At 53.5% G+C, this 16,218-nt stretch overlaps 1 protein-coding gene across 2 annotated transcripts in view; it reads right to left on the reverse strand.

Moving 5' to 3' along the window:
• The window catches only part of INTS1 (integrator complex subunit 1), a 33,073-nt gene extending 17,090 nt beyond the window's left edge, over positions 1-15,983 (reverse strand). For both annotated transcript variants that reach the window (XM_063089657.1, XM_063089656.1), the window contains exons 1-21: positions 15,532-15,983; positions 14,559-14,849; positions 11,909-12,105; positions 11,601-11,738; positions 11,134-11,293; positions 10,867-10,972; positions 10,574-10,760; positions 10,310-10,455; positions 10,084-10,225; positions 8,898-9,074; positions 8,168-8,276; positions 7,406-7,526; positions 6,866-6,943; positions 5,758-5,915; positions 4,817-4,913; positions 3,489-3,580; positions 3,219-3,279; positions 1,682-1,879; positions 1,197-1,326; positions 683-862; positions 447-596 (exon numbers count right to left, since the gene is read on the reverse strand). In XM_063089657.1, the coding sequence (XP_062945727.1) occupies positions 447-596; positions 683-862; positions 1,197-1,326; positions 1,682-1,879; positions 3,219-3,279; positions 3,489-3,580; positions 4,817-4,913; positions 5,758-5,915; positions 6,866-6,943; positions 7,406-7,526; positions 8,168-8,276; positions 8,898-9,074; positions 10,084-10,225; positions 10,310-10,455; positions 10,574-10,760; positions 10,867-10,972; positions 11,134-11,293; positions 11,601-11,738; positions 11,909-12,105; positions 14,559-14,849; positions 15,532-15,589 (2,976 nt within the window). In that variant the 5' untranslated portion in view covers positions 15,590-15,983. The remainder of the gene's footprint in view (positions 1-446; positions 597-682; positions 863-1,196; positions 1,327-1,681; positions 1,880-3,218; positions 3,280-3,488; positions 3,581-4,816; positions 4,914-5,757; positions 5,916-6,865; positions 6,944-7,405; positions 7,527-8,167; positions 8,277-8,897; positions 9,075-10,083; positions 10,226-10,309; positions 10,456-10,573; positions 10,761-10,866; positions 10,973-11,133; positions 11,294-11,600; positions 11,739-11,908; positions 12,106-14,558; positions 14,850-15,531) is intronic.
• Positions 15,984-16,218: the final 235 nt, after the last annotated feature.

The following is a 16,218-nucleotide window of genomic DNA, read 5'->3' on the forward strand; positions in this document are numbered from 1 at the left end:
CTTGGGGGAGCAAACACATCCTGCAAAGCCCCGTGCAGAGTGCAGGACTTCCCAGTCGAAGGACTCCTTCTGTCAGGGTGACCACAATTAAAAGCAGAAACAAGTAGCATGAGCTGGTTTCTTTAAAAAACTTTCGTTCAACACCTTTTAAGATATGGCAAATCCTGGTTTATCAAGTCACCCTTGGAACACTTCACATTGTTCCTCAGGGAAGAAACACCAGACAAGTGACAAAAGGCCTCCAGTCCCAGTTCTACTGGTAGTACCTCTTCCATGCATGAAGATTAGTTTGAGAAAATCTGGGAGAGCCAAACACTCATTTTACTTATTTACTTAATTATTATTACCATTTTAATGCTCATCTTAAATAGAAAGAGAGTGAGGGCACACGGGCAGGCACGCCAGGCGCCGCCGCTGCTTACTGAGCTCCCTCCCCCCATCCTCACCTTCATGGCCAGTACCCTGGAGGCCACCTGGGAGGAGCCCAGGCGACGCAGGAAGTAGTCCAGCACCTCGCACGTGGTCTGCTCGTCGGCCTTTGGGCCCAGCAGCAGGTCTTGCAGGCGGCCCAGCAGCTGCCGCTGCTTCTGCTGTCTCTGCAGGGACGAGGGGAGCCTCTGAGGGAGGGCATGAGACCCCAGCCGGGGGTTGGGGTGCAGGGTGGGATGGAGAGGGGCCTGACCTGCCGCTTCTTGGCCTTCTGCTCTCGGCTTTCGCCCTCCTCCTCCTCCTCCCCGGAGGCTGTGTCATCGGCAGCATCATGCAGCAGAAACTCACACAGGCACTGCACGGGCAGCACGTCCAGGGAGCCCTCGCTTGACTGCACCAGGTCGGCCAGCCAGGGCATGGACTGCGAGGAGGCCTAGTGGATGACAGCGGTGGCAACACTCAGTGCTTCCAGGCTCAAACCTGCCGTCTTCCTCCTGCCCCAACCCCTGCTACCCACCTATCCCCAAACTCTTGAAGGAACCCTCCCACCATGTCACAGGCAGAGACTTCCACAGTCACTGCCACATTCCTGAGCCGAAGGAGGTGTTGTGTATACGTCATGAAGCCAGTGCACTCAGGTGTGCTCTGCCCTCTCCTGGCTATAATGTTTCTAATGCCAAAGCCCGCTGAAGCCTCTGGGACATACCAAGCCCGCTGCCCAGATCTCCATCTCTCTCTCTCTCTCTGGAGCCCAAGGCAGAACTCACCTGCCTCTGGATGATGTTGAGGAGGAAGTCGGGGTTGCGGCTCCGACACAGGAGGTGGCCGAGGCGGAGGGACTGGTTGAGGCATTTCACTTGATCCAGAATGTGAGAGGGAGGCCTCCGGGGGGGCCCTCTGTAGGTCACAGAGGACACGGTGAGTCAGAATATCCCTCAGAGCAACAGCAACGGTGAGAGCAGGGGAGCTGCTGCCTCTCCGCCTGAAAGCAACAGTGCCCCTGCTGCCCTGCTTCTGAGGGGCAGCCAGGAAGACTGCCACTCACCACAGGTCCTTGACCTCAGCTGCACCTGGGCTCAGACTCCAGAGAGCTAAGCTGGTGACATGGGGACTGGGTTCCTCCAGGCTCCATTCCACCCATGCCAACCCCCCACCAGTCCAGACTCAGCACCTGCCCTAGGCTTCAGGGCTGTGTGTGCACCACCCCATGTTTCCATCCCTGCGGGGTCAGGGGGGTGGGTGGAGTGCTTACTGGGGGTCCAAGCTAGTGAGCTGAGACAGGAGGAGGCTGCTGCTCTCGGTGATGGTCTGCTTGGTGGAGGCGGCAGCCAGATGTCCCTCAAATGCCAGGATCTCCTGCTTCTCCCGCTGGGAGATCTGCAGCTCCCGATTAATCATCTCTGTCCGGGTCTCCTCATCCGTTAGGGTGCATGGGGGGTACGAATAATTACTGGGACAAAACAGGGAGGGACCTATTACCTGCCCCTGTCAAAGGCTTGCTCCCATCAGATGGCGCTCACCATCAAGGACAGCCAAACTTCACAGTGATGCTGCTGCTCAGTGCATGGCTTGAGCTGTCAGGAGCGTTGGGCGCCCCAAATGGGTCAACAGCAGTGCTCTCAAAGCTGAAAGACCTCGGCGAGAAGCTCAGCATTCTTTAAAGAACTCAGCCCCAGCTATTTACTCTTCTTCCATACAACAGCACCATAACCTCTCCAGAATCAAGCCCAACTGGTGCCAGAATCCCATAGCTTCTTTCTAGGACACTTACTCTTCCACACCATGCCATGGCAGAATACCTGTTTATTACAAAGGACCCAAATAGGCCTTTACCTGCACTGAGGGATCTCCAGGGGCAGGGAATCAATGCTTCCAGAGGCACACATGGTTTTCTGGAGGAGCTAATGGTGCATCTGCTTTCACACATTCCAAAATCTGTCTTCCTGTAGAATCCCTCATCTGAGTTCTGCCCCTAAGGCCCCACAAAATCGGTCTGCTCCTTTAGCCACCTGACAGCCCTTCAGAGGTATGAAGGAGACAGTGGGTCTCCCAGCCACACACATGCCCAGTCCCCACAATGCCATGGCCTCAGGCTCCGTTCCATCTTGACCACTGCCCTGTGTGTGGTGCTCTCGCTGGCTAGGCTGGGCACCAGTGCTGTAGGAACACAGCTTGCAGTAAGCTGTGGTTGTAACAGCCCCAGCTTCTCCTCTTCAGGCTGTGCGCAGTCCAATGCCATCCCTGTATGGAACTGTACTGGTGCAGTTCACCTGTTGCTGATCCCACCGGGTCATATCTAGACCTGTTAAAACCTACTTTGTCTCCTTGGTCCCTTGTCTCCATCTGTCTCACCCATCTCTGACTCCTGATTCTTCTGCTACATTCCTCTTATTGTCAAACCACCCATCAGTCTGTCCCCACTGCTGTCAGCAGTACAAGTGCTGCCCAGGACGGTCCCTTATCAGGCCCTGCAGATCTCCCTACAGGCTTCCATGGCACTGCCTCAATCCACATTTCTTCTCCCAGCCCCAGCAAGAGAAAGAGGAGAGACTAAAGTACAATAGACTCAGATTCAGAAACCCAAGTCCACAAGTAACCAAACACCAGGGATGCAGCCCGCCTGGGAAAATGGAGGGAGTGCTCAGAATGAGTCAGGAGACAGGGCTCATGCCTCGCTCAAATTCCCAGCAGAATGGAGACCAGCCCTGCTCCTCTCTGGGTATGCCCCACTGCCTCCAGGTGGGGAAGGGCCCCCCTGGTCCTACCAGGTAAAAGACAACCAGACTTACTTGGTCATCACCATTTCCATGAGCATCTTCAGGGTGGGGTACTCCTCCCAGGCGGCCAGGCCTAGGGAGCAAGGAGAAAGTGGGAGCTGGGCCTGGACCAGAGCAACCCGGCAGCCAGCTCCCTGCATGCAGCGTGGGACCCCACCCTCTTCCCAGCTCTTCTTCAAGTCCCCAGCCAGCTTGAGCCCAAATCCTGAAAAACCAGCTGCCCAAGGGAAGAATTATCAACACACAACCATGACACTTATGAGCTGGCCACAGAAGGCTCACCGATGTTCTCGGGGTTGAACGCAGCAACGACCAGCAGGAGGGGCCACGCCTTCCAGTAGAGGGTTGAGATGGCAAGGTTTGGAGGCTGATACCTGAAAGGCAAGGACGAGGACAATGCTGCCTCAGCCATGCTGAGCTCAGAGCCAAGAATGAGTGTGGGCCAGGGAGGCAACACCATGGGTAGATGACACAGTGACTGGCCAACTTGGTGATTAAAAAATCTGCAAAGGACCTGAATAGACATTTCTCCAAAGAAGATGTGCAAATGGAGAAGAAGCACATAAAAAGATATGCAATATCACCAATGATTAGAAAAATGCAAATCAAATCCAAAATGATGCCACCTCACACCCATCACCATGGGTAAAATAAGAAATATAAGTATTGGTGAGGATGTGGCAGAACCAGACCCCACATCAGAGCTGGTGGGAACATAAAATGGTGCAGCCACTGCAGAAAAGTCTGGCAGCTCCTCAAAAAGTTAAACAGATGATCCAGCAATTCCACTCCTAGGTGTCTACTCAAAAGAACAGAAAACATATGTACACAGAAAAACTGGTACACTAATGTTCACAGCAGCATTAGCCACAAAAGCCAAACACAGTGGACCTAACCCAAATGTCCATCAGCTGAAGAATGGATAAGCAAAATGTGGTGTATCCACACAATGGACTGTTATTCAGCCACTAAAAGGAATTAAATATCACTCAGTACATGCTACAACATGCATGAACCTTGAAAACATTATGCTAAGTAAAGGAAGCCAGTCACCAAAGACCACACACTGTATGGTTTCATTTATATAAAATATCCAAATGTCCAAAAAGGCAAATACAGAGAGATGAGAGATTAATGATTGCTGAGAGCTGGGGTGGGGGATGGGGAATGACAACGAAAGGTACAGGTTTCTTTTAGGGGGAAAGAAAATATTCTAAAATTAGATGAAGTAGTGAAGGATGCACAAATTGTGAATATCCTAAAAAATATCAAAGTGCATGCTTTAAATGGGTGAAGTATATGTGAATTATATCTCAATAAAGCTGTTAAAATATAGAGAATAAACCCATTGTTGTCTAAAAAACAAAGCACACATGTATTAATAAATATAGGAGAAAAGTATGACTCAGAGACACCAAAGAGAAGAACACAGGGAGATGTATCACTCAAGCCCAGACAGTGGGGGGAAAACACTGTGTGTCATTCAATGCCCAGTTTAGCCTCACAGGTCTTTGAGAACAGGCTACCAAGAGCTCATCCCATGGGGAGAGGGAGCGGGGCAGGCCCCTGTGGACGGGCCAAGCCTGAGGCTGGTGCGCTACAGGCCTTACCCAGGCGGGAGCTGGATGTTCTCCGGATGATGATAGGTGCACAGGTTCAGGACGGCATCAATCAGCTGAATTCTCTCCACCTTCAGCACCTCCACATCTAAAACCCAAGAGCCACATATAGGTTCCAGAAGCCCATTCAGATTCACACACTGCACAGTGAAGGCACAGGATGTGGCCTTGGGGCATTAGAGAGCAAGAAGACAGAAGCAGGAGCAGTGGAGGGGCGAGGTGGGGAGACTGACATGGGGCACCACCATAGGACTCCAGACGGAGTGCAGGTGGCATGCCTGAGCCAGGCAGGTGGAAGCAGCACTGATTCTGACTGGGGAAACAGAGAAGTTTTGCTTGGGGACATTTGAGCTGGGTCTTGGGAGAGTAAGCAGGACTGTCAAGGGAGAGCAGCACAGCCCGGGCTCAGGGAGGAGCAGACACATGAGAATGCATGGTGTGTTGGGGCAGAGTCACCTGCGTGGGAAGGGCCCAGGGCATGACAAGCAAGCCCTCAGGTCACAGAGGGCCTCACCACCATAGGCTTCAGACTTAGGCTCACAGGCAATGGGGATGCTATGTTTAAGATCATTCTACTAATCTTTTAGAGGAGAGGAGACAGACAGAAGCTGCTGTTCAATCACAGAGTGCGCAAATTCCAACATAAATTCCAGAAACAGTGTAAAGACTAAATCACTACCAAAGACACAAACACACTTCTGAATTGTCAATTTCAGGTCCCTGAGCTTCCCAGAGAACAATCTATAGTTGAGCAGAGGGGGTATGAACCCAGCTAAAACCCAGCTGAACCTCGAGTGGAGGTGGACTCCCTGCCGCAGACTGCAGACGCATGTTCTAACACCCTTATGGCTTCTGCAGGGAACCCGTCATGGGACCCATCATCTAGAGGGGTCCAGGACAAAGCCCAAAGCAAAATCCCAAGGGATTGTTACCATCTGCCTGCACAGCTGCAGCTCGCTTCACGAGATGGTCAGCAAGTTCCATGGCATCTGCAGGGCCCAGTGGGAGCTCCCGGGACAGTCCGATGACCAAGATGCGCATCAGGGTGTCCTCCAGAATGGGCACCTCTGAGCAGAGGCGTAGGAAGAAGCTGTGGGCAGTACAGGGAGAGGCTGGGTTTCATGGGGGGGCCAACCCTGAACCTGCCAGGGACCCCTGAGTAGGGCTGAGGACAGGGACCAGACTCCCCATGGCAAAGTCCCAAAGGCCAGTGGAAGAGGGGCTGTCCACCTCCCCATGAGACCATTCCTCTCGAATCTGAGCATCCCCTTGCAGAACTAAAGCCCCAGCTGTAAGTCTTGTCTGCACAGGGAGAGAAGGGAAGCTCCCCACCCTCTCCCATGGCCTTGGCGCAGTCACTCATTCCTAACACCATCATGGGTGAGGCACTGCCATCCCACAAAGGACCTGAGATACTTCCCACCCTTAAGGAGCCCGGAACCCAGTGGGCAGAGACAAGCTGTACATGGCCCTCCAAAATGTCACTGAGAAGTGCCAGAGTGAGGGAGAGCAGGGTGCTCAGAGTACAGATGGGTCAAAGATGAGCAAGCTGAACTGTGCAGCAGGAACCCCAGGTGGGGCTAGAGGGCAACGTGCTTCTAGAACATGCAGGGTTACCAGCTGGGCTTGGAGGGAGTAAGAGCCAGGATGTTAGCTGAGTGAGGAAGGGCTTTATGCATGGCTATCTGAAAGCAAGGCAGGGCTAGACAGTGAGTGTGGAGATGTGCTGAGGGTGAGGGGCTTGTGGTTGTCCTGGGGAATGTTGAGAAGGTGGGAGTCAGAATCATGTGGGCACAGGAGGTGGCCAAATCCCTTGAAGTGGAAGTGACTTGGCAGAGACACCACCGCAGAAGAAGAATGGCACCCAGGGTTTGCAAGAGTAGACAGAATGGTGACCACTAGAAACAAAAAGTTGGCTCTGGTGGGCCCTGACTCTGAACTGCTCTTACTGCAGCAGACGCCCCCTGGCTGGTGGTAGCTCCCCAGCCCCGGCCCTGAGGCTGAGCACACCACAGCCCCCACCCCAGCAGGCTTGCTCACTTGCGGTCACTCTCAGGCGGCCAGTTGTCCCACTTGTAGTAAGTCTCTGGCTGTTCGGTGAAAAGCACCTTGTGGAGGCTGGGGGCAGAGAAGGAACATCTGTTAGGATGTTGGTGCTCAGGGACTGTCTCCACAAGGTTGAAAAGGGACCCTTGTCTCCCACAGACTCAACTCGGTCAAACACTGTCAATAGAAAAGTGCTCAGAGGTAGGGATGCCTGATTTCTGGGCTCAGTACCTCCTCACGACACCTCCCAACAACTGAGTGTCATTTACAAAAGCACTGTAAGAGAAGCACAGCTCCCTGCTGAACAGGCCCCCAGCCCACCCCTGGAAGCAGAGGCTCCGAGCAAGGTTCTAGCACACACACAAGATGACCCTCTGTCTGTACCGAGGACTGCTGTTGTCTGCTGGCACGTTTGGCTCTTACAAGGCTGGAGCCAGCTGGCAGCCACATCCGGAGGTGACAGGCACATCCGGTCATGGGTCAGCAGGCAGCTGGGAAAAGGAGCTGTGGCCACGCACAATGCAGGGGCCATACCAGTGCACATAGTCCTTGGGTGCGAGTTTGCTGATGGAGGGGACGACGGTGTGAAGCCACCAGACAGCATCCCTCTGGATCGCAGCAATCTGGTTCTGGAATGAGCGCAGCACCTCCAGGTCTGAAAGGGACAAGCAGGGTCAAAGGCGTGCCTGTGTAGGGGGCTGTGAGGGCAATAAATGCCTTCAGGGTCCAGTTCAAGGACAGCACTAGGAGGGAGGCTGGATGTTACAAGGCACCAACTCAGAGCATTCTAGCTCTGGTACCATCTACCGATCACGAACAGGAAGCCAACTTGGCTGGAATAACCTCCAGGGGGCATATAATAATCCTAACAAGGGTCGAAGAAAGCTCAGATAAGTGGAATCCTCACATTCCAAGTGATTTCACTCTAGCCAATCACTTAAAGGGCCTCTGAAGCCAAGCCTTCCAGCAGGATTAAGAATGAAACAAACAGGCTGATTTAGACACCATCTCCCTTCTTGCCCATCCTTAGCTAAGAGGCCACCATGTCTGAAATGCCCACATAACAGGCACGGGAGCTTGAGTATACCAATGGTGCACCTGGAGAACAGGGCCCTGAGCCTGAGCTGCTGTTCAGCCTGCACAGAAATGGAGAATGGCAACTTCCAGAAGCTCCCTCGGTCTCCTCTAGTGGCCATGCTGTAGGACCACTGCCCCCATCCCCCCACTGGGCCTCTCAGTGCCGCCTGCCACCAGGCCAGGACCCTGCTGCCTTGAACCCAAGTCCCATGTCCTTACTCCTCTTCTCTCCCTTGTCCCAGGCGACACCAGCCTCCTTCACCTGTGCCGTGATGCCCAGCATCATGGACACAGCCAGCACGTCTGTTATGTGAACCACAAACCGTTCCTGCAAGCACAGCACAGCAGAGTTTGCATTCTGGAAGGGCCTGCACTTGAAGAAACCCCCTTCTCCCCCCCACCCAGACAGCTGGGAAAGGAGGACACTGGGTGGTCCAGAGAGAGCCCAGGGACTGTCATGCCAGGAGAGAGGCCCAGCACGAGGTGTTGTGGCCCAAGAGCCAGACAAAGGCCCCTATCCCAAAAAACCAAGGGCTGACTGCCAACCTGCTGCAAGGCACGGTCTTCCCCAATTCCCCATTTCTGTGTCAGCTCCCTCCATGTCCCTCACGCACTCTAACACCTAGCCAGGGCAGATCATCTGCCCCTCCATCCCTCCCTGCTCACACTGTCCCTTCGCTCTCCCAGCCCTGCTGGCTACAATTCTGTCTATGTTCAGCCCAGAAGCCCGTGCTTGGTCAGTCGCTCCTTGGTCCTCGCACAGGATGGAGCTACACTTGCCCTGTGACTTGCCGCTGTGAGTGAACTGCAAGAGTGAGCGAGCCTCGCTGCACCCGCCACTTAGCCCAGAGCAGTACAGACAGGGCAGTGTGTGACCTGGGGTGAAGGCACAGCTGTAGGGAGTTAGAAAGGCTGCAGCCCCCATAACAAACAGAGGAAACCGAGGCACCTTGAACTCCATGTCCAGGTACTGGGGCTCCTTGCGCTCTTGCATGAGCCCAAGGCAGAAGGCCTGGAAGTTGATCTCGTGCTTGGTCTGTTTGATGATTTCCCGGAGCAGGGCCCGCGAGGCCCGTAGGTAGTCATCCTTGTTGGTCAGCAGGTCCTGGAACACCATGGCCAGGAACTGGGCAGAGAGAGAGACCACAGCAGGGGCTGGTGGATGACAGCTGCCACAGACACCATCACCAGCCTTCATCCTCCATCGCTTGGTCCTGCAAAAAGCCTTCCCCAGGTCCATTCCAGGAGAATGCCCCCATCTGCTTTCCTGAATCATAACCAGGCATGTCAGCATGTAAAGGCACGACAGCACATCTCACAGAAGAATTTGTTCTGATAGCAGGAGGCAGCGCCTTTTCTTCTACTGGCTGAGGGCTCTTTGAGAATAGGGACTACATCTTACTTAACTCTCCTGGCAACTGGCACATGGGGAGCTAGTCCTTGTTAAACGAGGGGAGAGATGAACTAACAGACACTGTAGACACCTGCAGGGGCAGGGTGTTGCTAAATACCCGGCGGCAAAGCCACAAAAATGAATACATTCTCTCAGCTGTCCCTCCCCCCTCCCCCAACACCTGAACAATAGAACCAAAGATCTCAACCAGAGATCTTAAATGATCCACTGCTTTTTCTAGAATGCTGATCATCAGAATTGGCACTATGCCTATCACGTGTAAACACCACTGAGTCCATTTAAAAGCCTGACTTGTGTTAATAATACAACTGATTTTCTAGGTTTTCTCTTCAAAGAAGCCACCTGAATTGGAGAGCTACAGAGACTCCTCCTTAATTTTGGATCACTGCTCAGGAAGGATGGACCAGATCTTGAAAACTTTGGTGGCTTTTTAAGGGCTCAATGCTGCTCCCTCCTAAACAAACTTGTTTTTAGTTTCCAAGAAAGACATTCTGAGTTGTGGCTGCACCCTCCCTGGAACTGACTGTCAGACTTAAGTGAGTTTCAAAAGCTCTTGCCCCCTTTGGAGCCCCTGGGAGCAACACCTAAAATGACAGATGCCACTGTGCGCTTCCCTCCAGTCAGTAGCCAGGGGCCGCCCCAGCACAAAAGGCTGAGTCTGCAGCTCCCCAGGAACACCTGCCACATTGTTATTCTGCCAGGTGCCCCATGGGTCCCCTACCTTTGGTGCCAGCTCTGAGCTGTGCTGCAACACGGTGTATAGGATCTGCATGTTGTTTGGGTTTCGGGCGTTAGACAGTTCATTGAAAATCACAAACTTGATAGTGGTGCCCAGGTTGTCCTTGTGTGCATTCAGCAGCTCTCTGGACATGGGAGCCAAGCAAATGGGGTATGGGGGCAGGCCAGAGCACTCACCCCTGGCACCCACCCGCCCGCCTACAACGTACCTGACACAGAGCATGTAGTGGTTGAGGAGAACTTTGGGCTTGAGGCGGATTTTGATCAGATGGGAAATGACATCCATGTCCTCCACGCCATGTGTGTTGCAGTTCATGCAGACCGACATCAGCAGGTCCTGGGCTGGCCGGGTCAGCTGCAGGGAGCCGGGAAGAACTTGATCGACCTGACAGCCTAGGTCAGGCTGGCAGCATCCAGAAGGAGGATGGCCCTGTGTGTGGGCCACTCCCAAGTGGACCTCCCTGGAGACTCACCTTTGGGTTCTGCAGCCACATCTCCAGCTTCTGCACTGTCATCAGCCGTACCTCCTTATAGCCGCAGGTGGAAGTGAGAAGCCGGAGGAGGTTCCTGGAGACATTGTCGATGGGCTGCCGCCGATTGAGCTGGTCACGGAGCATGTCCAGAACATACTCCTCCACACTCTCTGCGAGGTCATCGTACCTAGGCCAGAGGGGGGAGGAGGGAAGGGAGGAAGGCTGTCCTCCAGGCACCAGCCCCACCTGCCTCCTCCAAAGCCCTGGGGGGCTGAGCCACGCGGTGCACCTACCTGGGCATGAGCTGGCCCTCCTGCTCAGGGCTCAGCTTTTCCTCCGCAATCAGCAGCTCTGTCTGGCTATCCTCCTCCTCTGTGAGGGAGGGGTGGGGGCTGCTCCCTGTGCAGACCATGGAGGGAGCCCCATGGAGTGCCTTCCCCACCTCATCCTGACCTCCGTCACAACTTGCCTCTCAAACCCCAGGTTCCGTGGAGGGAGGCCCCTCTCCCTGGGATGGAAACCCCATCCTCTTCCCCAGACCAGCCCCTTGCATTTCTTACCAGCCCCGAGATCCCCTCCGCTGCGGCCCACCTCCCCCTGCAGCAGCACGCTCTTGGGGGGCATCTTAGTGTTAAACGCCGTCTGGATATTGTCCACAAATGTCTTGCAGTGGGGGCTGTCCACCCAGATCCGCTCCCCTAGGGAGTCCTCGATGTACACCTGCACAGTGAGCCACAGGCTCAGGCACCTGGCTGGGCACCGCTGTCCTGCCTGCTCCCTATGGTCAGTGCATCCTGCGAATGGTCTCTAGCTGGCTGGCAGGGTGGACACCCAGAAAGCCCTCATCAACTTCTCAGAGCAGGAGACAATGACATGACACCCTGGGCAATCAGACACACAACCCTCTAGACAGAACACACTCAGTTTGCTTCATTCTCTGCTAGGGTCTCCAGCGGACCACCCTCCCTCCCAATGGCACTCTGCTCTGCTCTCTTCCCTGATGCAGCCTCCAGGAGGGGCGACTTGCCTTGACAAAGATCTCAGGCCAGTTCTCATCCTCCTCATAGGCAGCCATGAGGAGATTACAGGCCAGCACAGACACCAGGCTGTTCCCCTTGGCCTTGAAATTGATGGAGGCGTCCCGCCGCAGGAGGCTGCACAACGCCTGCAAGAGAGAGTGCACGTCACTTGGGAAGCCTCACCTGTATGCAAAGGCAAAGCCAGTGCAGCTCCAGGTCGAGGCAACCTGTGAAGGAGAAGAGGAGAAAACAGAGATGAGGGCCTGTCATACCTGCCCACTCCCTTCCCAGACAGAGGAGGGGCACCAGCTCTCACCTCAATGACACCCTCCGTGGCGAAGATGTTGGGTTTGATCTTGGCCAGGTACATCAGGCTTAGGTACAGGGTGCTGTCTGGCTTGGCCCGGGTGACTTTCAGCTGCTTCACTGCCCCGCACAGCACTCCCTCGATCCTGTCATCGTTGCCCTCAAGCTCAGCAGCTTCTATCTCGTCCAGCAGCACTGTGGGCAGAACTGGTCAGTGCAGGAGGGTCCGGTTAGAGCGGGAGGCCAAGAGAAGTCACCCGAAAACCATAGGGACACCAAACAAACCATCAGAAACCCAGCAAGCAAGTCTCAGGGTCATCCCTGCAACTGACCATGCTTTCCAGAGTAGCTTCCCACACAAAAGGCGACAACAGTGACCCCCTTGAAGGGCGCAGGGCAGATATTCCCCCTCTAGATAATGACAGGCCGCAGACCACGGCCTTGGGGTGCTAGCCCTAAAGTCATCCAGCCCTCTCTGGACTGCATCCTACACAGGTACCCCAGCTATGTGCTCCCATGACACATTTATTTTTCTACAAATTGGTCAGTCGGTAGCCTCACTTTTCCCTTAACTGCAGTTCCGTCTTTGGTTCTCTTTCTAATGCTGTCTGTTGTGCTCTCTCTGTTTTTTTCTGGATGTCTCACCAGAGGCTTTTCTGCATTAAAGATCTTTGCAGAGAACCAACCTTTGCTTTAGCTGGCCTCTCTCCCATGCCCTTGACTTCTGCTCCTGTCTTCAGCACTTCCTTCTTTCTCTTTTCTTTGGGTTTACTCTATTTGCTCTCTTGCCTCTTCATCTGGGTGCCTCACTCAACAGCCCTCCTTTACGATAAGCACTTGCCTCCCTCAGCGTCCCTCTCAGAAAAGCTCAGGTCCACCACACACTTTTTTATCTGGTATTTGTTACTGTTCAGGTCTAGGAATTTTCTAATCTTCCTTATGATTCCTTCTTTGACCCAAGAGTTTCTCAGGGTTGTTATAAAATATCCAGACATATGGAGGGAGGTGTTGTTATTGATTTCTAATTTAACTACGCAAAGAACAGAGGGTTCAACAACGTTTACTGATGGTTTAAAGACAAATGGGCAGTTGCTGAAGGGTCTGGCCTTGGAGGGACTCCAAATACCAGACATGAGAAACAGCTGAATGCAGCTTTCTCTCTGTTTTCCTAAAAACATCTAATGTTGTGAAGTACTTTATTATTCAAAATATGCTGTTCACAACCATGTCTCATTCAATCTTAGAAACCACTTTTTACAAGATGACGCTAAATAAAGTAACAGCGCAGCCAGCAGCTGAGAGAGCCATGGCCCAAGTCGGGCCCTCAGCCCTGCAACTGCTTTCAATCTTCACAAGCACTGGCTGCTCAGGTGAGGGCCTCGCATCCGCCTGATGCGCAGCTCCAGCTGTGTCATCCTGCTCCATATGCCCCCAGGGCTCCCTACGGCCAACTGAATTCAGCACAAACACTGTCCACAGTGATCGGCCTCGGTTCTCACCACTGTGTGCTGCCCATACTAGACCTAGCCTCTGTTCCCTGGCATGTTCCATTCTCTGCCCTGTTTAGCCAACTTCCTCTCCTGCCTGTCAAAGTCTTATCCCTGCTTCCAGGCCCAATCTCATGCTGCAATTCCCTAATAACTCTTCTCTCTCCCAGGGCTGTCAGGGAGCTCCATTTTTAAACTCTTCACCAGGACTCGCTCACAGGCTGCTTTCCATCACAGTACCCTGATCCCTTAGAGTCTTTCTCTTAGAGACTCTGAGCTGAGGACAAAGGCCACTGTCCTCCATTCCTCTAGGCCTCGCATATGTCAGAACTCAGTAACAAGTGGTGGTCTAGCTTTAACTCTTACATCATTACTAAAGTAATCAGGACACTTGTTCTTTTTGATGCCTATGAAAAAATTATCCTAAAGGATGCTCCAATGGACACAAAAAAAACATACAAACAAGGTCTGTCATCAGAGTGCCTGTATGCTCAAAGATGGGGACTGGTTTCAGAGTTAACAGATCTACTCTACGGGGTATCACAGAGCCATTAAATACGATCATCGGGAAAATGGAGAAAAGCAGGAGCAATTTTAGACATATACAAAATTAAAAGCATGTGAGCAATGGGATCATGGATGAAGTTTATATTTCCCTTTAATGTCCTGACTGATGTTGTTGTGCTGCCTTTTCAACTGAGAAAAGGGAGAGATAAACTCATTCTTAGCAAGAGGGAGGAAAGGATGAATGAAGTGCAAATCACTTTCTCCCAGGTTGAGAGAGGAACGCACTAGATGAACAACCTTGAGAACGTGGATCTGGAGTGTCACCGCATATTGTTTTACCCCCGAGGGCTCAGAACTGTGCCCATCACAAGGGGAATTCAACAGATGTCAGATGAACAACTAAACAAAGGAATGAACCAGTTCCCAAAGGACAGTTACTGGTAGTCCAGAATTCAGAAGCTCAAATGGGTAAAGACACCTGCGTAAGAAGCACTTTGTAGAACAAATTCACAAGTGAACCAAATGTCCTATTAAGATGACTCATCCATTCTCCCAAAGCTATGCTGTACAGACAGTTCTAGGCCTTGAGGTGGGCTTTACTGAACAACTGGTCGATTGACATGGTGTGGAACACATTCTCTGGGGAAGTCCACGGATTGACTTTACCTTCAATTGGCACCACAGATGGTTCTTTAATTGAGGGAGAAATGGCTCGTTTTTCTGCCACTGCAGCCTCAGCCAGTCGCCCCAGGGCACTCAGAGGGGGTGTGGAAGAGAGTTTGGGGCGTTTGGTGAGGCCAGTGAGGGCCGAGGCACCAGACAAAGCAGCTGCGGCATCGCGCTTGCGCTCTGACGGCAGGCCGGAAGGGGCTGGCTTCAGCAGGGTAGATGCCGTTTTGGATTCATTGGCTTGACCCTTTGAGCCCAGAGCAATGAAGTCTCCTGGTGGAGGGTGCCCTGCAGAGAAGGGAGATAGAAAAACTTGCACATTTACAAAGCCCAAGGTGGAAAAAGACTGACTCCAAACTCCTGTTATCTCAGAGAGGATTAAACAAGGGTCAGAGGAAGCAAAAAGCAAGCCTGATGTTACTCAGCGAGTCAATAGCAGAGCTGGGACTGGTTTGATGCTACCAGTGATGGCTGATGGCTATTTAGTGCTTACTACAAACCAGGCCGTCTCCAGCTCATAACTATTAGTTTGCTTAATCTTCAACAAGTTTCTGAAACAGTACCACTACAGGTAAGGAAATCAGACACAGAGAGATTAAGTAACGTGGCCAGTGTCACACAACTGGCGAGTGACAAAGCCAGGATTTGAGTCTAGGCAGTCTGGCTCCAGAGTCTGTGCTTTTAACTACTACACTGTGCCGCTTCCTGACACAGGAGATCCTTCCACTACTGTCTGCTGCCTCAGATGCTCGCTCTGAAGCGAGATAACCGTGTCCTGGAGGAAGTCGCAACTGTCCCAACACTCCCAGGACTCACAGAGCCCCTTACATCCGAGGACTGTTTGTTTTTCTAGACCCAATTCCTGAAAAGAGCCTTTGCTGCTGAACAACTAAGCACCAACTCAGACTCCACAGCAGCTGAGAACCTCCAAAGGACCCCCGGCTGCACAGAACGAGGAGAAACCATGCACCTGAGGGTTTGGCCGCAGCGCTGGGCCTCCGCACGGTGGTGGGCTTGGCCCGGTTCATCCTGCCCGCTTCCCCTCGCGGCTCCTAGCTGCTGGTGTGTCACCTGCGAAGACCGGCACGAAGTCACTCATTCATTCGCTTGCTCATTCGTTCGCTTCCCTACCATTCGGGGCGGGGCCTGGGACCCAGGAGCCAGAGGCCCCGGGCACGCCGGGCGGAGCGCTTCTGCAGCGGGCTGCACGAGCCCCCGTCTCAGAACCGCCCGGGGAGGGACTCGGCCAGGCCGCACCGCGCGGCGCGGATGCGGGGCCCGGGCTGGAGCAGGTGGCCGAGCGGGAGAACCCGGAAGACCAGGCTCTTGCCAGCAGAGAAGAAGCGCCGAAGGAGGCGGACCATTCACTTGTTGCACATAGGATCAGCGGCCCGCCGCCGCCCCGCAATCCCGGAACGGGAAACAGACTTCGCAGCCCTCGAAGCTCCGACTTCCGGAACAACCGGAAGCAAAATAGCGCGACAGGAGGAGGGTGGGAGGGAGAGGCCAGAGGAGCCCGCGGCGCCTGCGCAGTGCCTGCAGCGCCCTCTGGCTCTGGGAGGCTGGCTGAGCACCGCCGTCGGTCTCCGTTTCAGTCCGTGTCAGTTTACAAGAGCCTGGGAGGCGGGAGCTGTCCTCTTTTCGCAGATGAGGCTGA

This window comes from Cynocephalus volans, chromosome 3, assembly GCF_027409185.1.
Source record: "Cynocephalus volans isolate mCynVol1 chromosome 3, mCynVol1.pri, whole genome shotgun sequence".
NCBI lineage: Eukaryota > Metazoa > Chordata > Mammalia > Dermoptera > Cynocephalidae > Cynocephalus > Cynocephalus volans.